This window comes from Nyctibius grandis, chromosome Z (assembly GCF_013368605.1).
Source record: "Nyctibius grandis isolate bNycGra1 chromosome Z, bNycGra1.pri, whole genome shotgun sequence".
Classification (NCBI taxonomy): Eukaryota; Metazoa; Chordata; class Aves; order Nyctibiiformes; family Nyctibiidae; genus Nyctibius; species Nyctibius grandis.
Genome location: NC_090695.1, coordinates 91,798,354 through 91,820,947, shown reverse-complemented (window position 1 = coordinate 91,820,947; position 22,594 = coordinate 91,798,354). Strand labels below are relative to the sequence as shown.

At 44.0% G+C, this 22,594-nt stretch overlaps 1 protein-coding gene across 1 annotated transcript in view; it reads right to left on the bottom strand.

Moving 5' to 3' along the window:
* Positions 1-1,804: 1,804 nt before the first annotated feature.
* Positions 1,805-22,594, bottom strand: part of POLR3E (RNA polymerase III subunit E) — a 29,752-nt gene continuing 8,962 nt past the window's right edge. The window contains exons 7-21 of the mRNA XM_068422323.1: positions 21,924-22,031; positions 21,395-21,444; positions 20,977-21,096; positions 20,320-20,405; positions 19,223-19,267; positions 19,047-19,138; positions 18,154-18,274; positions 16,505-16,586; positions 14,909-14,968; positions 13,758-13,915; positions 13,406-13,470; positions 11,341-11,837; positions 5,390-5,467; positions 4,333-4,458; positions 1,805-2,241 (exon numbers count right to left, since the gene is read on the bottom strand). Of these exons, the coding sequence (XP_068278424.1) occupies positions 2,185-2,241; positions 4,333-4,458; positions 5,390-5,467; positions 11,341-11,837; positions 13,406-13,470; positions 13,758-13,915; positions 14,909-14,968; positions 16,505-16,586; positions 18,154-18,274; positions 19,047-19,138; positions 19,223-19,267; positions 20,320-20,405; positions 20,977-21,096; positions 21,395-21,444; positions 21,924-22,031 (1,745 nt within the window). The 3' untranslated portion in view covers positions 1,805-2,184. The remainder of the gene's footprint in view (positions 2,242-4,332; positions 4,459-5,389; positions 5,468-11,340; positions 11,838-13,405; positions 13,471-13,757; positions 13,916-14,908; positions 14,969-16,504; positions 16,587-18,153; positions 18,275-19,046; positions 19,139-19,222; positions 19,268-20,319; positions 20,406-20,976; positions 21,097-21,394; positions 21,445-21,923; positions 22,032-22,594) is intronic.

Genomic DNA, 22,594 nt, shown 5'->3' with positions numbered 1-22,594 from the left:
TGTAACTAGTAATTGGCACAGATGGGCATAATCAGGGTTGGTGCAGATGGAAAAGAATAGGCTGGTCTAGGATAGAAATCCTGAGGGAATGAAGTAGTTTCTTCTCATTGTGGTGTTTGTCAGTGTTGTTCAAAAAGGAGGTGGGGGGAAGGCAGAAAAGCTGCTGTTCTGCCATCAGGTTAACTGTCTTGTCACTGCTTCCCATGGACTTGGATCCTCATCACCTGGAGGTCTGCCCCAGTTGAGATACTGGAAAGCAGTAACCTTAAATGAGAAAGGCATGACACTTAGTCACTAATGATTTACTACTAATGTTCCTCACCACATCAGGAGAAGGGGGATCCATACCTGCTGGACCAGAAGACAGGTAAAAGCAATTCAGACTTTTTGGTTAAATAGATGATCTTCCGTGTTTTTTTTACTGTTGGCTAATTCAGAGCACTTTCATATATACAATTTTTATGCTTTAAAAATATAAAAAATGTTCTCTGATTTCCACAGCACTACTTGATTCTTCTGTACTGTAACTTCCCCTTGGCTACCCGAGCCATTGCTAAGCTCTGGCTGTAGCGTACTTTAACACTTAACTGTACATATTGTGCAATAAAAAAACTCCAAGGCTGGGTTCTTCCTTCATAACTCCTCTCAGACTGCGGCTTGCCCAGGGAGAAGCTTTACAGAAGCAGCCAGAGGGAAGGCTGTGGCCACAGGGCTGTTATGAGTGAGGTGGCAGCCAGGGGTGCACACAACAGACCAAGACAAAGGCTGCAAAAGCTGCCTGAACTTAAAAACACCTCCCAGTTTCACTGACGTAGTTAATAAACTACACTGGAGTATTAATTAAGGTAGAGTTTTAGCGGTTTAAAAATAGATATTTTTCACAGAAACATGAAATGCCAGAAGTATGGTAACAATATTCTTAGCCAGTCTTACCTGGATTAACTACCTTAATCTGCTTATTTTAGTCAACAACTCAACTCAGCCTTTTCTGAGCATAAGTAGATGAAATTAATAGAATCTCCTTGAGCTTCTCATGTGATGGAAATTACTAGCAAAGAACACAGTGAAGTAACCATGTTCTACAGTGCTTACAGTAGGATAGTCCTTATCTTATTGCAGTTAGGCTTCAATGATAAACCTGTAACAAAAAGATCAGTTACTGTACCTTGTGCAACAGGCCCTGAGCTTGACAGCTGCCTCTGGGTACCCCCTGAAGAACATGGTGTGAGCAGGATGATGTAACGCAGTTCAAAGGACAGTTTACTGTCCACCACTAACCCCTACTAAAACATTCCTGACCTTTCCTTCCTCTGTAAGCCTTCAGGCTATACGAGTGGGTACAGCTTCCATTTCTTCTTGGACAAATACAAGGCAGGGTAGAATTTACCTTTGAGAGAAAATTTTATTAAAAAAATTACACAAAATAGAGGTTTTACACTGTTGCCATGTGATAACTACAGCTGGATGCCTTCCAGAGGGTGCACTCAGTTACTTACCTCGCTCTATTTGCATACAGTAATGCAAAAAATCCCTCAAACCAACCCCGCACCAATAAAAGAAACCCAGGAGTTGTTCCACATCTGTTTCCAATGTAGGTACTTTTCCAAATAACTCATTTCACAGACAAGAGGTGAGAACAATGGCTATGTAGTACAGAGTTCACAGACAGTGATTCTGTTCCCCCCTCCCTGGCCTGACATTTCCATGATCATGACTACCTTCCCTTTACAAAGAGGGCTGCAAGGGCTACTACAATGCTCAGACTAAAGTATGAGCATCTAGGTCTTTAACAAAAACTGGGATGTTGGTAAACAAATTTAATTTATTGGCATTAATTACAAAATAAAGTATTAGACAATGATTCTCCATCATGTCTATGTCAGTATACGGTTTTATTTTTTTATAACGAAACAACGAGAATCGAAATACACTAGAAATCCCAGATCAATCAAGCTGCAGACAGGGTCCCATGTTGCCTTCCTAGCTGCTCCTGCGCCTGGGCGGCCATGCAAACACGTGTGTGAGGGTGGTGGGGTGTCAGTGACTGCAATGCCCATGGGCCCCAAAGTAGGTCCGACCCTGCCCCACACTCCCGAGGCCGCGGCATTACTCTGTGCTGCCCGCTGCAGGTTTCCTCTTCCGTCCCAGAGATCACTTGAAGTAAAGAAACTGCTACCACCGCTGTCAAGACTGCACCGTCCCCTTAAGATACCACATTCCACCGTAGCTCACACAGCAGTCCTGGGGAGAAAGGGAAAGTCCGTAAGAGCTTGGGAACCACTGTCTGGTTTTGGGACACTTAAATGTGATAAACACCACGTCTCCTCTCCAGTGCACAAGAGAGAGCACAAATCCACAGCAGCAGGTTTTCCACCCTGAAGACCAGATAGCTTAAATGAAGATGACAAACACAAGAGGGGGAACGTTTAGAGGCCACAAGGAGGATGAACAACATGACGGCAGCAAGAAACAGGGCTTTTTGGGGAAAGCTTTCGAAAGGTTGTGGGGAGGGGTGAACACAGGCTGAAGCTCAGGTGGAAAGCCTGAAGGGAGCAGCAGGAACAGGCTGTGTGTGAAGGCAGGCACCAGATCTGAAGCCTTTAAAGAAACCACATTCTATGATAATGAACTGTCAAACCTCAGAGCCGTGCATTGGTATTCTGACCACACGCCTGCTACGCTTACAGCGGGTAAGCACACAGCAAAGGAGTTCAGTAAGTGGGTTTTCTTGTGGTTCATTTTCTTATTTCTATTAGATGAGCACCAAGTCTCTCAAGTTCCTAGCTAATGGCTCCTCTTTCTTTTGCTCCCACCCTCCCATTTAGGTAATTCAACACAAGCTTAAGTACTGCTACAGAACTGATGCTGTGGAGCTTGAAGGGAAAAAAGCATCTTTTCTTTCTGAAGTCTTGGGACTCACACATCGCAAAAACAAATAAGTGTGGAGGCTAGAAAGAGGGTTTGCAGACTTGATCTGCAAAAATACATACCCTGTCAATCTGATCCTCTGTGTATAGAAAAGGAGCACACGCAGATGGGGAAATAGGAGTCACAAATCCAATTTCATTCAAAGAGGAATCCAATCTCTCATGGCTTAAAGAAGCCAGAGAATCTTCTTATTTCATTAAATCATACTTCTAACATTTATTTCAGAAACAAAGATAATTTCACATACTTCGGTGACAAATGTATTCACGGCGAAGAAGCCTGACACAACACAAGGCCGGTCACAGGGTGACTTAGTGACTTCCATAAAAACAGTACCCAGTTTTTTAGGGAAGGTATTTTTTCCAGAAATAGGTTATTTGTTAGATAGCAACAGCATCATCAGACACTAATGCCAGTACATTGTCTAGATGTTCCAGGAGAGCTGATATTTGAGCTCATGTAGTCGCTTCACTAATCTCCCAGCACAGGGAAGCCACATGAAACACCGTCTAGCAGGCAGACATGTCTGAGCTTATTTTAACGCTAAGAAGACCAGGTTCTTTCAAGCAAGACCAGTTTGCTTATTATCACAGCAACAGATCTGTAATTCTTCAAATATGCTATTATTCCACTTCCAGATCCCCATGTAATAAAGTACTTAAGCACTCGTCTTATTGAAGTGGGTGACAGTGTGCAAAGGCGCAGCAACAATGATTGAAGTATTACGTTAGCTGGCAACTTTCTATTTAGCCATCCTACATCACTTTTAAAGCTTGTCAGTCATGGCCCGTGTGGTCCCTACTTTATACTTTAAAACTTCTTAGCAAGTAAATGGTGCACCTTCAAAGACAGAGATGAAAGGATTCAAATAAACATTCACAATGAAATGTGGTAACTACTACTTTGCCTGCTTGTTTTGGCTAGGGTTTTGCTCCCTACACTGCTGCACGTCCTACTAGAGAATAAAATGCATTTCCTTCTGAACATGTGGCACTTGCGCTCTTCAGCATTAACCAGCATCAGACAGCCGGTAAGCTCAGCACACTGTGCAGAATCCTCCCACCTCCTTCATGTTTAACTCCGCATTACATAAAATAACTCTTAAGTATCACATTTACTACACTCTGTTCTCTGCTGGTCCAAGATGACAAAGACAGACTTGTTGCAACAATACAAAAGTAACACGAGTCAGAATCACTACTCCTTGGAGGGAAAGAAGGTAGAATGAGACAAGCGTATTTTTAAGAAAACAAGCTGAAAAACAGGCTCTGTCCACACTCCAACAACAGTTCTTCTAGCATCCTTATCATTTGTCAATTCAAGGTAAAATATGATACTTTGCTCAAACCAAGCATTAAAAATTCATTTATCATGTATCAAACCGACAACGGAACAGAAACTTACCTTTAACACTCTATCCACCTCCTGCTTGTTTAGATCTTCTCCACATTCTTGACTCAACTGATTCTGGATGACATTCCGGCGCACTCGATAATTTTTCGAAAAGATTTCAAGCAAAACTTGGCGATGCTTTAAAAGAAAAAAGTATAAATACAAAAAGAACAATTATTCTCATCTTTCTATATATCAAAGCTGCATGTGCCTTAGTCTGTATAAAACATTCATTGAACTACATTAGAGGATTCTTGCTTCATAATCCTGCAACCATCCCATGTACGTCTGCTCTCCAGCAGTGCCCTAGCCTCTGAGGGCTCTGCAGGGATCTCGCCGTACCCCGTGGCTAGACCCGCACATGTCCTGTGACCAGTGGCACCTCCAAAGGTACAAGAACATGCTGAAGAAGGGGCTGCAACACATTCCTCTCAAATGCTTCCACGGGTGTTCATGCGGTCCGCTCCAGCCAGGAGGCCGGATACTGTTTTCTCTAGAGCAATGCATGAGTCTTTCCTATCAAAATTTATTTAGATCACAGACAAAGGAGTTACATTGTCCATCCACATTTTGTTAAGTGCCTTCCCTTTCACTTCATTTACTCCAATAGCAATTAAAACTCAGGAGATGCTCACGTATGCTGTAACCATTTCCTATTCTAAATATAAACAGATGCGTTAGGTAACAACATCATTTCATCTCTGCTTAATGTTGCACTACTATCAAAAGAAGAAAAAAAACTGGACCGGATCCTGGTGTGAGGCCTGAATTGCAAAACCCTTTCTCCTCGCAGGTTCAAAATTATTTGTATTCCACTGCGCTAGTTACTGACATGTATTACCAACATATTATATTGTTTATGTCCACACCGCCTTGTCTTGACACAGTGGTGACCACCCTGCGAGCTAAGAGCTTCCTCTCAGCTGGAAATAGGTTGGTATTGAAAACTGGACACTTCAATAGGGAAAGAGGAAAACTACCTGCTGTACCACTTCCAGAAACACAAATTCAAACAATGCCAAATGCTCAATAAACATATATTTGGGAATGTCATTTATTTTTATCTTACCTGATCGTAAGTGTCACCGGCTTCCCAAAGTGCATAGACCTTTAGTTCATCTGGTGAAGCAGCAGTCTGTGGAGGAAACTGAGAACAAGAGGCTGTTAAAAATAACCACCTATTTAATGAGTTCTGCTTAATGATTCTATGATACAGTATCCCTGGGCACCTATTACTGAATCAAAAACGTCGTTGCCATGTAATGAGAAGTGCTGAAACAACATAAGCTCCTGTCCCATTCCACACTTGAAGGGGTAACTTTGCTCTGGCAGCCCCTGTGCCTGCTCAGGCACAGCCGCTCCTGCAGCCATGGGGCAGACACCTTCTCGCAGGCCCCGATGACTTCAAGAGAAACACCATCTGTATCAAACCTGTATCAAACCTGTCCTGCTGGGTCACCCTGCGGCACACAGACTCCAAATTAATGATGAGGGGCGAACTATGGCCTAGGGAATGGGACAAGCACCATGGCACCCTGATGTGTGCCTTGATAAGCCCAAGCCATGTTTGACTGATGCTTCCGGTCACGGTGGGTAATCCACACCAGTGCATGGGCCCCTCTGGCACACCACCAACCATTTCAGAGCTTTAAAAGGGATTGCTGGGCATACTGGAACCCTGTGACAGGGGACAACCACCACATACCAGATCAATCCCAGGGCTTGGACCTTAGCCAGTATTTCATGGTAAGATGTCTAGATTTATCCCATCTGCAGCATTTGCTTCCACACCACCCAAAGCGGTATTCAACTGAGAGCACCATGTGCATTGCAGGGTCTTTCTGGACGTTTTTACATTTACAGTGGCAGGTTTCAGAGATTCAGACTCTATCGTGTATTTATCTGCTTCACTAATCCCAAGTCAGCTGTGCTTCTGCTGTTATTTGTCATCTCTGTTTTGGGGCAGACTACAGGACTCCAGAAGACTGAACTCTGATGGACAGTGAACCAGACACTTGCTCATTTCAGCTCCAAAAATGAAGTGCGTTTGTTTTTATTCCTCCATGTGCCAAGCTAGAGAAATATATTTGTTTTTTTCTGAGGCAGAGGCCTCACACCCCTGCACACAGGAAGGAACACAACTGTCTCCCCTCCATGCCCCAAACTCCTAAAAAAATAAAATATCATCCATTTGCCTTAACATTTCCCCTTGGAGCAGGGACTAATGAGCAATGCTGGAATATGCCTTCACTCCTGACACATCTCTTCCTGTCACTAACAATTTATTCCTTGCTAACTGCCCAGACAACCTAAATCAATCATCTATGAAAAGCTAACAAGCCAGCCCTGATTGTTCCGGTATCCCTCAGTCCTGGCTGCTGGTACAAACCAAATCTTTCTTCCCAGCCTCCCTCACACCACACCAAAAGACTCGTGCATCGCAGAGTGAAAGATCAGCCTTTCCTTTCATGCTTTGCCTCTGATCTTATTGCAAAGGGGAGGAGTTTTGTCCAGTGGGAGCTGCCTGGTGGGATTAGCAGCTTTGGCTCTTCACGTTGGTCCCAATAGCTGGAATGTAATAAGGTTTTACACTTGGTTTAGAGCCAGAATTCAGGTTTATTAGGCTCACAACACCTGACATAGTTCTCTTCTTGTAAGGACACTTGCTTTTGAGAAGTAATATCTCCTGTATGCTTTCAGCACAGATAAAATCAAATACTTCAGCTTCCCTCCAGAAAAAAAAGCTGCAGCAAGAAAGGCAAAATGCAGGGCACCGGGAGCAGCCAGCCATGAGCAGCCTTGCTCTGAGAAAGTCACTCAACACAGGGCCGGAGCACAAACTCCTCCTGCCTCAGCCACACACGCGAAATGCAGACGTGTTTATCTGGCCGTTCTGTGAGGAAACAGCTTCCAAACCAACACAATACTTATCTGGGGAAAAAAAACCACAGAATCTCCTCCTCTCATCCAGCCTTGCTCTGCAAACTGTTGCAAACACTACTGCAAACAGCACTCTGCTCGCCCGCTGCTGCCATGCAGCCTGTCCACAGGAGTGGGAAGCGCCACCAGCAACTCTTCAGAGAGACATGCTGCTCTGTCCGAACAGCTTTACTGTCTTGCCATCCACTGTCCCTTTGCCATTTTATGTTCGTTATCTTAATCTCTCCAGCCTCACCTTGCAACAACTCCCCACTGCCTTAAAATCCTTCTTTCAAATATTTGCCCTGTGCCCCTTCCTGCCCTAAGCCCCCAGAGCCAGTGTAGGGCTTTTTGGAGATGAACTGCTGCCCCAGGTGCCCAGGGCTGCCATGTTAAAACGGAAGCTCTTGGGGAGGAGCCCTTGGCTTTGGGATGTGTCTCACTCAAGCACTGAGCACACCCTAAAAACAGCCACTGCCAGGCAGCCTCACGTTATAGCTAAACCAGACTGAAAGGGGCTGAGTTTGCCAGAAAAAAACTTATCAGCTGGAATAATCCTAGCGGTAAACTGTTGAGCTTACCGCCTGGCATGGGCACTAGCCCAGAAGGCTCACCGTAAGCGCAGGGCTGCATTCCTCTCCTGTTACCCTAGCCAGGCAGGACGCCGGCAACGGTTACATCATTTCCTGATGCCTCAAAAATACCCTGAAGATTTGGGCAGAACCTCGCCACTCCATGGACCATGGGAAGGGAGCCGGCAGGAGCTGGGCACCCCTATGCACCCTCCCACCAGTCCGCAGGAAATGGGTGCAGATACTCGGGAGCGAGATTCCTGCGCAACCGTTTCCCATGGGGCTGGACACAGGCTCAGCCTGCGCAAGCTCCAGACACAGGCACAGCACCAGTGTCTGCCGAGGACGCCTCTACTCGCCCTCTCTCCGATGGCAGCAGCAGCCCACTGCACTCGGGTGCACCTGCCCAGGATTCACCATTTCTTTGCGTGTGCTTTTCCCTCCCACTTGAGGACACTCCAAAGCACAGGCAAACACAGCACCCTGCAGGCGTCCCCACGGTCTCATCTGCAGCTGGAGTGGCATCTCTTCTGGCTCCCCACAAACACTATTTATCTCATACCCTGGGTGCAGTCGGTCAGCTTTATAATAAATCTTGCATTCCCTTGGTAAGGTTTCCATTGCCATTTTCAGCAACATGTTTTCTGTAATAGGGCAGCATTCAAGCCAAGAGTGTCTTCACCCCCTACGGAACATCCTTTTAATTACCTCAGATCATTGATTTTTATCACCAAAGCACTTTCAATTACAGAAAACTAATGAGCAACTATGAAATCCCACGCTAAACAACCCTCCAGGCTTTCCCTGAGCTCAGGCACCCTCATTGGGTTCTGACAAAATTTTCCAGGGGAACAATCACGAAATACCAAAATGTATGAGCCAATGCAAAGAGTCAAACCAGCCCTGGCACCTTTGCCATCTGCACAGAGCACCAGGGCGAGGCTTGGGGGTAACGATTTACATTGCTGATAACAGCACAGGCTCACACAGGCTCCTGTACAAGATCTCAAGTTTTAGCAGTAAATTCTGGGTCAGCAGAACTAAAACTTAGAGCAGACCTCCAGCAAGAGGTGTTCCAGTGACCACTTCTACATCTCTGCAGGTGTCCTGTGACAGAGTTTTCCAGACAGAGGGAAGTTCCCAACCACCTCTCTTCAGGAGAATTTTATTTTGGTTGTTTTTTGAAAAAAGAAACTATCCCACTTTCGCTTCAGTAAAGCGTTTGACACGGTCTCCCACAGCTTCCTCGCAGCTAAACTGAGGAAGTGTGGTCTGGATGATCGGGTAGTGAGGTGGATTGTGAACTGGCTGAAGGAAAGAAGCCAGAGAGTAGTGGTCAGCGGGACAGAGTCCAGTTGGAGGCCTGTGTCTAGCGGAGTCCCTCAAGGGTCGGTACTAGGACCAGTACTATTCAATATATTCATTAATGACTTGGATGAGGGATTAGAGTGCACTGTCAGCAAGTTCGCTGATGACACAAAACTGGGAGGAGTGGCTGACACAACGGAAGGCTGCGCAGCCATTCAGAGGGACCTGGACAGGCTGGAGAGTTGGGCGGGGAGAAATTTAATGAAATAGAACAAGGGCAAGTGTAGAGTCCTGCATCTGGGCAAGAACAACCCCATGTACCAGTACAAGTTGGGGGCAGAGCTGTTGGAGAGCAGTGTAGGGGAAAGGGACCTGGGGGTCCTAGTGGACAGCAGGATGACCATGAGCCAGCAGTGTGCCCTTGTGGCCAAGAAGGCCAATGGCATCCTGGGGTGTATTAGAAGGGGTGTGGTCAGCAGGTCGAGAGAGGTTCTCCTCCCCCTCTACTCTGCCCTGGTGAGGCCGCATCTGGAATATTGTGTCCAGTTCTGGGCCCCTCAGTTCAAGAAGGACAGGGAACTGCTAGAGAGAGTTCAGCGCAGAGCCACGAAGATGATTAAGGGAGTGGAACATCTCCCTTATGAGGAGAGGCTGAGGGAGCTGGGTCTCTTTAGCTTAGAGGAGACTGAGGGGTGACCTCATTAATGTTTATAAATATGTAAAGGGCAAGTGTCATGAGGATGGAGCCAGGCTCTTCTCAGTGACATCCCTTGACAGGACAAGGGGCAATGGGTGCAAGCTGGAACACAGGAGGTTCCACTTAAATATGAGGAAAAACTTCTTTACGGTGAGGGTGACTGAACACTGGAACAGGCTGCCCAGAGAGGTTGTGGAGTCTCCTTCTCTGGAGACATTCAAAACCCGCCTGGATGCGTTCCTGTGTGATATGGTCTAGGCAATCCTGCTCTGGCAGGGGGATTGGACTAGATGATCTTTCGAGGTCCCTTCCAGTCCCTAACATTCTGTGATTCTCACGGCCCATAAGCAAACAGTAGATGGAATAATTTCCAAAATCCCAAGATTTCCAAAGCAAACAAGTCCCAGTCCCAAGTAATAGAGCAGCAATGACCTCAGCTATTTACCATCAGGCATGGCAAATATATACATTACACCACGTACAAAGGAGAGCCCAGCCTGCACTAAGAGGCAGTTCCAGGCAAACCCCACCCCAGGACATGGAAGCTGTGAAGAGAGAAAGCAGAAAGTACCAAAACTGGTGGTCTCCCTAGTGGCATTTCACATCTGTTACTCGGTTCCCAGGTGCCACAACACGTACTTTGCACACTATGGAACACGTTATTTCTGCCCTGCTGTAGCAGCCCTTATTCCCTAGCTGGGTTTCAACTCCCATGCTCCAGGCTCACTCTCGTCAGCCTGCCTGCTTCCTCCTCTTTCCGCCTTGCCTGCTCTTTCGAGCAGCTCACACGTCTCTCTTCCCCTCTCCCCAAAGGCAGCTGACTCCCAAGCTCTTTCTGGTTGTAACCCAATCAGCACTGCCAGATGTCTTGTAAAATTAATTTCCTTTTAGGCTTTTTCCCATGAAGCCAAATTCCTTTTCCTTTCCTAAGCAATCTACTGTCACACAAACCTGGCTCTGTCTCACGCAATCACACATGTCATTTCCATAAAGACAAAGAAACAAAGACACCTCTGCACAGCCTAGGAGGAAAAGGACTGATCCAAGAAACCTGCTGCAGATATGGTCTGTCACTTCCCAGAGGGCTCTGCTGGGTGTGCCTTGCCGCTCCCAGGCAGTCAATGCCACCTTTCTTCCCCCAACTGCATCCCTGTCCCTGAGAGAAGGAGCTTGTGCAACTCCAGGAGAGCTGACAGGCATCTGGGACTGCCTTAGATCATGTTAACAGGAGCAACGTGGGACAGTGAGTCACTGCAGCCCAACAGCTTGGACGTGGAAACAGAGGCCAAAAGACAACTACGCTATGCAGCATACCACAGAGCGAAGAAAGCAGAGTGCAGGGTCTGCCAGAAGCAGGACACCAGACAAACCTCCAGCAGCTTCAACTTATCCAAGACTGGACAGTTACTCAAAGCACATCTGTTCTTCCGGTCCACCAGCACAGGGGACAAATTTCACAGCTCAGATGTTTAACTGCTCCCCAATCCCTTCTCCCTGAAGTACCAAAGGGAAAAACATACTTACAGGCACCAAAATCTGTTTGCAGCCAGTGTCCAACACCATGTCCTGTAACATTTTGTCCGAAATGCCACTGAACAACGTATGTCCTGGAGGCAGACTGGCTAAGTGAAGGTTAAATAACCGTTTAAGCTCACTCAGGGTGAGTACAAATTGTTTCTTAAATGTTGACAACACAAATGCCTTCAGTTCTTGGGTTACCCGGTCAATGCAGCCTCCAGGCAAGTGGCCGTTTAAAGAGTCTGTGGAGTCCTCCTCTGCATGGAGGCCGTTGACAATGCCGTTGTTCATGCCCTCATAAGCCGAGGTATCCATCGGCTCCTCGTCACTCACAGGCTCCTCTTTAATGCGGATATTGGAAACATCCATCTTGACTGAGGTGTCATTTGATTTCATCTCTGCCTTTTGCTTCTGGAACTCCTTCTCCAGCTGCCCATAGTTCTGCTTGACTTTTGCTTTAGCCATGTTGACCCTTTGCTCCCCAGAAACCAGCAACGGATGAGCTAATAAGAAACAAAAGTCACCATAAATCTCACCATAACCAGGGCTCCAGACTTGCAGAATGTTTCCTGAAGGGCTCATAGTGAAATAAAACCAGGAAACATAATCTGCTTGTGAAATCTAAGGCATAAACCCAGTTTGTTGATTAGATTTTACTTTGGTTTTGGTTTTTTTGGTGGTTTCTTTGCAGGGGTGGGGGTGTGGTTTTTTTTTTAAAGATAAACATGCTGACAATTGTAAGAGAGATGCTTGGGGAACGGTGTTCCAGTCAAGGAACCTGAAGCAAAGAGAAACTACACTTGTTCAGTCACTAGGGCCTTTTCCAGAAATCAGGAAACCAGGATATAGACTGCTTATACATCTCTACTTGTGACCCAAATGCTTCTTTGCCCAACAACTTTTTTTTTTTTAAGAGTATCTAATGGCTGGTGGGGCATGCTGCAGCAACTGCCAGAGCCAGCACACGGGTGTCCTACAGGTACAGTGAGGAGAGTGAAGGGGTTAACAGTGAACCTGAACACCCTTTTACCATGAGGTGCACAGTATGAAAGTCCGAGACCTTCTTCTTCGTATTATTACCCAGTGATGGGGAGAAAGAGACATGAGGGAGTCCTTTCCCATGCAGTCCCATGCCTCTTCCCTTATGTCCTCTCCACACCCAGCTATCCAAAGGTGAAAGGAAGGGTCATGTTGGCAGCAGAGAAATCCAGTCTCAATGCCAAAGGAAGGAGTGCTGTGTTTAAGGCAAAAGCACGCACAGCACACATGCTGTTATCTTCTCTGCTGTTAGGCTCGCTAATCCTCTCCAAATAAACCAACACCTAATCCTTCCAAGCAAATCAGACACCAGGTATTGAAATGGATTCATATGCTCGTTTGTCAGTTCTGCTTATACTCTTCATTGGCTCCAGTGTCTGGCAATGACCCAAATGCTTAGTTAAAACTCTCTGGAATCTCAAGTTTTCAGAATCTTTTAGGATTATGGAGCAGTTAGTTTAATATTCTCACTGGCATCCATGGTGGAGAAGGATGTCAAAAAGAGACAGCTTCACACCTCCCTACAGCCCCCTGTCAAACACATTCTTCATTAATTGCTCAGCCCTCAAGCACACCACAGAGAGCCCAGTGCAAATCAGGGGAAATTAGAAAAAATCACCTCATGCATATTAGCTTGCAAACTGAGAGGTGAGAATTACTTGTGCACTGGCACTGTCCTCTCTTCAGGAGCTGCTTACACCCTTACACCACACAAGCTGCCTTAAATGAAGAAGTGGATAACAAAACCAGCTGATTTTACACTATCAAATAGTGAGTCCTCAGTGCCAAGGAATCCTCCCTGCTCTGCTACAAGGATGCTACAGTAAGCTTGTGTCACCCCAACATCAGTGATGTTAGTGCAGACCAAGATCTGGCTCAAATAATGCAGAAGAAATCACAAGAAAGGAAAAATATTAAACAAAAGAAGACCAGTCCCCACCACATTCAAAACCAGAGAGAAACTCCAAAACATCACCCAGGAATATGGAGGGATGCATGTGCTTCAAGATGATCCAAGCACAATTCCATTTACCTGACTGTGCCTCTTGTTTCTTTGGTGTCAAGTGCTCCTTTAAGAGATTATAGACCTTTTCTAATCTGAAATGCAAAGATAAAATATACCAGTAGAGTTTCAGTTGTCATGCCTGCATGAAGCCATGCCAGCTTTAGCCATTAGCTAGAACACTCAATTCCTCCAGGGAGTCAAGGAACAGGAATGACTTGAATGATACAGTGACACCTCCCACCACACCACTGCCTGGTGACTGTAAGGGGGAAACCTTTGAGGCAATACAGATCAAATTATCTATCAATGTCTGCAGAAACTTTGTACTAGATAGTTCTCCATTTTTAGCTTATTCCCCAAAGTAAAACAAGTCATTTACTTGGCCTGAATGCCCATCCACAGCATATGTTGCCTCTGAACTATATCTGGATGCTTCTTAACAAAGTCTTCATCATAAGGGAGCATGAACTCCCAACCTTTGTTTATTCTTGCCACAGACATGTGCTCTAGGAAGTCTTTCACATCTTCTGGGCAAAGCTAAAAGAAAAACAAAGAACATAAATAATATAGAAGTCAATTTACATAGGATGTATGCAGCCATGGGCATTGTTCCATGGGACAGGAAGAGTTGGGCTGATGCGGTATATATGGGGCACCTCCACGAATACACGCCCAGCTAAGTCAGAGATACTCATCCTTCTCTGCAGCACCAACACTTTCACACAACGTTAAAAGCACAGGACTTCAGAGAGCAGTGGTGATTAATAACCTGAGAGTCAAACAGCTCACGGCATGTTTTGTGAAGAAAAGGGAGTTTCCAAACTGAGATGAAAAGACTCTCTTGTGAAGAGAAGCATATTCTACAATGTTCATCTTCTTTTTGAGCTGCAGGTCAGACATGCTGCACCTACACATGCACAGCTTTTAAGAAGCACTGGATCTTACGTTCCAAAAACAGATGGTCTGTGCATAAATTGACTCATGTTTTATCATTTTACTGCATTTTAAGGAAATGATTTTTTGTCCTCTTAATGTTTCTCATTTATTTGCCAGTTTTAACAGAATATTCAGGTGCTTGAATAAAGCTTTTATTCAATATTAACAACTGGCAAATACCAACAGAAGAGTTGCTTTTTTGTAACACACCCAAAGCAGAGTAGCTAGCGTGGACTGCACAAGCACTCATCTGCTTTGGTGCACAGTCAGCTTAATTCAAACTGTCCGGCTTTCCACTGAGACAGATGAGAGGACAAGATGCATTCCAGTGGCTCAGCTACAAGGACAGTCACATCCTACGAAGTCGTGGTAACTGTGGGAGCTGCTTGAAACATTTCTAAAAAAGAGTATGTACCTACACCTGTTCCAAAGTGAAGGCATGCCTGGTGAGCAACACTGCTAGTCAGCAGTAATGCAGACGCTGTGAGCCCAAGAAAAGGCTTGCAGCAACATCCACTACCGACCTACAGACAATGCCCAACACTTATCACCAACTTCTGATTTAGGAAGAAAAAAAAAAAAAAAATCACTCACTTTTGTAACTGCTGCCACTTCCTTTCTCACAACCCAGCGGTCCCGTGTGAACTTCCACATCTAGGAAGGGAACAAAGGAGAAAAACCTAGTAACTGTATTTAGCAGTTGCTTTACTGAAGTTGCAGTAATAACCCTGTTCAATGTTGTTACCAGAAAAATGGAAACCCCATTCCTTTCAACAATGTGGAAGTAGGTGATTCTCGGCCAGGTAGTGGGAAAACACTTTCTGGCCTCTTCTGTTTACTTTTCCTCCTCCCCAAAGTACAGCATGGAACAGGTGGACACTAAAAGTCACTATTGGCCACAAATATTTTTAACCTTATTAATTACTTAACACAAATATATACAGGGAAATAAAGTTCACTTTTTAAGCTAGAACACATTTTCTCCACAGATGCAATACAGCATTATATACTATTTCTGAGCCTTACAACCAGACATTTCACTTCACCTGAAAGCCATAAATATCTATTTTCTAACATTTTAACTTTCTCCCTGTTGTAGAGATAATCAGCAAATTACTTGCCCTTAAGATCAACATAGATCCGTTTCTCATGCAAGGTACATTTGACAATTCAAATGAAAATAATTTATCTTTACATCTTAATTGCTAAAACACTACTGCTTACTTAACTGAGCATAATAATTTCTGGTCCCTAGAGCTTTACGCACGACATGTCACCTAATCTGCTGTATCCTAAAAGTCACTGGGTGACACCTGTCACCAGTTCTCCATATGGCAGTGTCTTGGGCAGACATCAAGACACGATACAAAGTCAGTTTCAATCACCATCAGTTCTATCTCACACCAGTACTGTAATATCCTTAAAGTCTCTTGCATAGCATGCTCCTATTCAGAGCTAAATCTCATAAACAAACAAGGGGAACAGTCAGGTCTAACTGAAAAAAATGAGAGCAATGCACTCGTCAGCTTCTCTTTGATGGGGTAGAAGCCATAAACTGAATATGAACTTAGGAATCACTTAGGAACTTAATTCTTTCCATGGTTAGGGAAAATAAACACAATGTAGAGGTTGTTCCTTTTTGCTGTGGTTACGTGTGTGTTTACAAAACCTGTATTCATTTCAACTTCCATGTGCAGCTACTGCTCACAAAAGGTGCCTGGGAACAAAGTCCTTTCACTGATTAGAGGCCCTGGGGAATAAAGTCCTTTTCAAAGATCAACAGTGCATGCTCAGGGAGCACAAGGCTTACCCACACTGCCCTCCTGAGACCTCACGGTCCTGAGCCCACGGAAATGTATCTGGAGAAACAAGCACTTTATTATCCAGTCCTGGCTTCTCTGTAAGCCCCGCATTGTGGGGGCTACGTGATAGTGGCTCTACAGCATGTATTAGAAAGGGATGAATGCTGTTAATGACAGATGATCTGAACCTGCCAGCCAGCCACATGTCAATCTACATCAACACTCCCATGACAGACTTGTAACACCACCTTCAGGATTAAAGTACAAATAATTTCTTTGGAGGAAACACCTTATTGCAGTAGAGCAGCAGAGTTTTGCAATGCCATGGTCTCTCAGGTAAACTTCACCTGCCTTTTCCTTTAAAAACAACAAACGCTTTTATACTTACAACAAAGTCTCTCCCTCTACAGAGGACTTCTGCAGGGACTCCACTATGTGGACTAGAGGTATCTTTCGGGTAGAGGACATCACTGTTAATTAAAGAGGAAGACAGATTAGTTACTAGGTACTCCAGAAAAATGGCATTAGTGAAGGTTAACAGAACAAACGTGTCCTTCCTGTTCTGCAGTTAAATTATACCTTTATCCAAAGTATGGTTTTCATTAAAGGAATTAATACTGGTGTAATTACACCACTGCAATTACACTAGTGCAAAAAGGCTTACACCAGCAAAGCATAGCCTTGTGGCTAGCAGATGCGTGCAACACAGGTACAAGCTCTGCTTTGTTCTTCCAAAGCCCATCCTCCCTTGGATCGGTGTAAACAAGACCAGAATGATCCCAAGAAAAGTTCAGGCTAACCTGGTACGCAGCCTTGAAGGCAGCATTTAGCCAAAATGCTGATGTATGGGCATAAGGGTTTTTTATTTCCTTCCCAGCAATCAAGGGCTTGAGAGGACAATACTGCAAAATGTCATGTGCGAACTGAACAGCCCTAAGACCAACACAACCCTGTGTCCTTGTACAGCTGGATGACATTTGTTAGCATGCTCTCCAAAGCCTCAACGCAACCAAGGTTCACGGTCTTGATCCTACCCAACCCAAAGAAATGGGTCCCCTCTCCATTCAAAGCTATGACGTGTGCATGTGCTGCTCCGTGCCCAACCATCCCAAACGTGCCACATCCACCAGAGATATACACATCCCCCTCAGACTAGCAGCAAAGAATCAGCTACAACATAAAAACAATCTGAATGCTAATATACTGTCTTTTAACTTGCTTCCAGCTTCCTTCTGGAATGGCTGGAGGGACAGCATGGAATTGCTGTAAAAATTGCTAATACAGGCCTGTACCACAACAGCTGAAACACATCCTGCTAACAGATTTGGACTGGTAGCTGGTGCCACTCATCTTAACAGAGAGAGCTATTCCAGAGACTGCGAATGCAGTGCTCCACCCAGGTTAAAAAAAAAAAAAAAAAAAAATCATACTGCACTTTAGACTTCCATTCCCAGTGGGATGCTTTATTCTAATAAACAGGAGGATGATACAGAATCCATTTAATGTGGTACACTCAGTACCCCACACTTCATTTATCAGGTGGGTAATGCCTTTTACAGGGTAGCTTTCAGCTGACAAAAGCAGTATCCACTGATGAACAGCAAGGTGACTGCACAAAGATCTATCTTTGACTGAATTTAGATAAGAAATACTATAGCTCACATTGGTTTCATTTTCTGTGTTTATATTTGACACTAATCTCTGGAAGAATTCAGGACAGTCTTCTCACAAAAGAACACAAGTGAAGACAACATCAACCACCTGATATAACTCAAATGCAAATACAGATTACATCGCTGCTTAGCCGTAATTTTAGCTGAGGTAGGTACTAAGGTATTATCCTTTAATATCAGCCCTTTGAATTTTGAGTATTTGACTACACTAAAAAGCACCAAACATTATATCAAGATTTTACAGTACTGTGAGTTAAGGACATGGCTACTTTGGAACACGAGGAAGACGAGTGTATAAAATCCATTGTTCTGATCCTCTCCTTAAAGCAGAAAAGCATGTCCCAGTAACAAAGCCGAGCCATACCTCTTCACCACCCAGTTTCCCTGGACCAGCATTGCCACCTGCTGTATACAGCGGAGAACTGCCATAGAGTCAGTCCCAGAGCCTAGCAAACTCATCAGATTTGCAAATGGCATGACTTTCACTGAAAGGCAAAATGCACAGCAGATTAAGGGTTTCTTCAATGCACATGATACAGACATAGATTTATAAGTCTAGGATCCTTTGATATATGTTGAAGTTCATTGTCAAAGCTATATCTTACAAAAAAAACAAAATCTAGGTTCTACTAAGTGCCCCCCTGCACTACAGTCAGCATCTATTCTAAAAATACCTGCTGGTGTTGCATCAAAGTTGGTTAGCTTAATTGGTCCCAAACTAATGCATTAATAATATAATAAAACTATGCCTTTGGCAATATTTGGAAACAGAGACACGTGACAAGACAGGAAGCTCCTGAGGTAAAGTCCTCAGGATTTGCTCCCATCAGATAGCTCTGAAGAGACTACACAAAATTCCCACATGACACTCATGAAGTGTGTATTACTGAAAACTTCCCAGAAAATGCCAAAGTGCAGCTTGTTTCATTAACCTTCAACTTATAATTCACTCTCAGACCCCACATTCCAGGAGATACCTCCTGAAATAGATGTATCCAGAAAGCTATCATCAGATTATAAATTATTCTAAGAGGAAGTTGACTGCAAACGTACAGAGCAGCAGTCAGATCTGCTGCTACTGCTCTCCTCTGCAGGTCTTCTTAAGGAAATGCTTGGGGTTTGTATTCTTCAGAGTCGGAAAGCCAGACAGATTCTGCCTGGTGGGGTGACAGGACTGGTAGTACTAGAGAAGGTACCTTACCTGAAGCAATTACAAGTCACAAAGTAAAGTGCAAATGTATTACAAAAGCTACAAACCATTCTTCATCAGGATCTTAATCTGATCAGCAAGGGGTAAAGTTCTCAGCTGGGCCATAGAAAGCACATTGCTTGGAGCCATTGGTTTGTCACTGCAGATAAACAAGCAGAGTTGCAGCCCATGAAAAAGAGCATCCAGCCAATATGGACTTTGATCATTCTGTACAAACACTTACTTCTCTTCCTCTACGCTTGGAGGCATCAGCATCATTAAATATTCACTAGAAGAAAAGAAAACACATCCTTAAAATGCTTATCTTGGGACTTCCCACATTTAAGTACAGTTATTTCTTGCTTAGAGCAACCCTACTTGTGTGAATCTACAAAACAAACATTAGCCAGAAAAGAGAGCTCTCCCCTTTTCTCTCCCATCTTCCTTTGTAAATTCAGTACTAGCAAAAGCTATTGACATTCATCTGCCCAAAGAGCAGGTATGAAATAAATGGGAGTAGGAGTCACAGCTCTTCTGTACAGAAAAGGTGTCCAAACAGAGGAGCTGCAAGAGTAAATACATTAAACACAGTTTCTCTGACACAGCAGTAAGAGGGGTCATGTGAAGTCCTCTAGACAGAGAGAATCAGGCCAGCAAGAAGCAAAAAGTCTTTTCCACCCATGTAATTACCAGTGTCCGTGAGCAGAGAATTGGATCCAAAAGACTTCTCAGAACACCTAGCACTGTTCCACTGAGATGTTAAATGGTAAGAAAAACACACCCAGACTATTAAACAGAGAGAGAGTCTGCCACTTTCCTATCACTTGGGCTGTGGTTGTATCAGATTACAGGTAAACATTAGTATTGACTGCATCATGGGAAGATTCCTGTATAGCTGCAGTCACCAAGAAACAAAACCAAACAAGTTTCAAGTAGTTTCAGGTGTCTCTCACAAATCACAAAAGAAAGTTTTATAAGATTTGCTAACAATGGAAATTATTGGCTTCAGAGTTATAATTTATTTTAACCGGAAGGAGCTTTTGTTTTACTTTTCCTTTACAGTATTCACAGTCCCAATAATGCAGGGTTGTGATAATGTACAGTAGGCTACAATCCCAAGTGAAAACAACTAGTTTTAATCTCAGAGTACAGGGAAACAAAGAAAGCAACCTGAGAAAGTTGAAGGCTAGTTTGTTTCTGTATTTTTTAAACAACTGAACTTTTATATATTGTGTATAAAATTATCAGAGACCAGGCTTGTAAAGCATATACCTGCTTATTACTCTGAAAAGAATCCCAACAAATTACTGCAATTTCTGTAGAAAACCATTAAACCATTACCTGGGAGACTTAATTAATTCCGTGTTTTCAGCAAGGCCATGACCTTGACTAAATAAATACTGGCGCTCGTGTTCAGAACGGCTGTCCTGGAGATATGGAGAAAAACGAGAGTCACTACCACATACTGAAAACATACAAAATGCCATACAAAATGTATTCCTCATTCCAAACTGTGATCACCCTGTCATTACTGCACCATTCAAGCATTCCACATCGCTAAGTGATGTTCTGCTTTCACTTTCTTGAGCGATGCTCACGTGATGTGGGAGCACCTCTGTTGCTATGACTTTGAAATCTCCTGACAGACATGCATGTGGGTCAGATAAACAGGATTTCTGACACTCAGATGACCGGGGTCCCCACGTCTTTCACAAAGTCCAGTTCGTAATCCAAGACTTGAGTGATTCTTGTACTCAGACCCCTCTTTATGTTTGTCCAGCTCTCAGTTTTAAATCTTTTCCAGCATGGAGACCCGAAAGCATTATCCAGTGGCAGAGATAAAGAGCACTGCAGTGTCTGTTCAAGCCTACAGACCTACTTTTCTTCATTATCTTTTGATGATTCCCTGATTCCCATGGGCCCAGATTTAAAAACCATTCTAGAATTGGCTGAGACTTCAGGCTCAGGCACGCTCCTCAGCAGCCAGCACACACCTACCTTCAAGCCATAATAATGCAGATGAACCCAGTGCTCTTCTGCTTGTCTCTTCTGCAGGAACTCATAGGACTGAACACGTCGTTGACGAGCTTGTTCGGTCTCAGGGCGGGAGAATCGTACCTAGAAGATTTAGGCATCATTAAATACAGCCCCAAAACCCTCAAAACAAAACACTTGCATTATTTATTTGGTACATAAGTAGCAGAAGCTAGGGGCCCTAGCTCAAATGACTCATCCCTTGCTGTCAGTGCCATCTTTATGCTTGTACAATAATTACAAGTCCATCTTGCTTCCCCCCTCCCAAATTCAGGGTCATCAGGACTAGCTGAGGTTTCTTGTCCTTTTATTTTGGTGTGAATTGTCATGCTTTCTTGTAAACTGTTGCCTGAACTATCATAAAAAGGAAACTTGGACATACAGTAATTTGCTTAACATCATCTTCAGCTTCATCCTGGGATGAATCACCACCTGCCAAAAAATACAACAGAATAAACACACCACTGCAGTAAGAGCCAAAGCCAACCTGTAACTGTTTGGGGTCCACGCAGGAAGAAAGTGGTACTAGGAACTGCATAACCATGGGTTCAATCACAGCTTGCCAAAGTATGCAATGTATGACAGCACCACACTGGTCCCATGACAGGAGATACTGCTCCCAAGAGCTTTGCAGTGCAACTTTTCATTGGCAGTGGTGACAAGCCTTACTGCTGCCCTTTGACACTATCCACCACCTCCCACCCCTCTGCCAATCCCCCACACTGTGCTCACAAAAGCATTTATGCAGCAACACTGAAAATAAGATCAGCAAAACAATCTGAGAAATGGCCTTATAATCAATATGTTGTTATAATAAACACCTTCAGAATATAACTACTCTTATCAGTAAAATCATAGACAGAACTTGTATCTCACCTCCCAAAAGAAAACACAACTCACGGAGCATTTACCTTCATTAGCAGCTTCTCTTTCTCGGTGTTTTGCATCAGCCTTGTCCAAGTAGGTGAAGCTTGGCCTTAGCTGAAGTATTCCATGTAGTGGAGTCAGGTGAAGTTCACCTGAAAAAGAGAATTAATGTTGGTTAATTTTTTTTTCCCATTACACTTTTCATTATCTCTCTATCTCTGTAAAGGCACAGCTTCAATTGAACATAAATATTTAATACAGTAAAATGTAAAAAGGGATCGAAGTGAAAAATTCAACCAGTGCTCAGGATTTCAAAGGAGTATGAAAGACCAAGACCTATTTCTGTTGCTTTCCTTTTTGTGTTGAAACCAGATCTTGCAAAGAGCCACATTCTGGCTCAGACTTGACCTATAGTTCAGGAGACTCCTAGTGAAACAGTCATCACTGAAGATAATCTACATATGTTAATCTCAAATGATCCTCAGATCAAAACTCTGTGATGGTATTAGGAGACAAGAGAGGGGCAAAAAGTGTTGAACAGGAAAATGAGACAGACACAATTATATATAACTAACAATGATAAATTTATGCTACAAATGTGTATTACTTCAGGCCACCATGCACTGTTAAGATCCTGGAAGCATCTACAAACCCACAGTGTTCTTATATAATATTTACAATTTTGCTATATCTTCTCCAGGACTCTGGGTACATT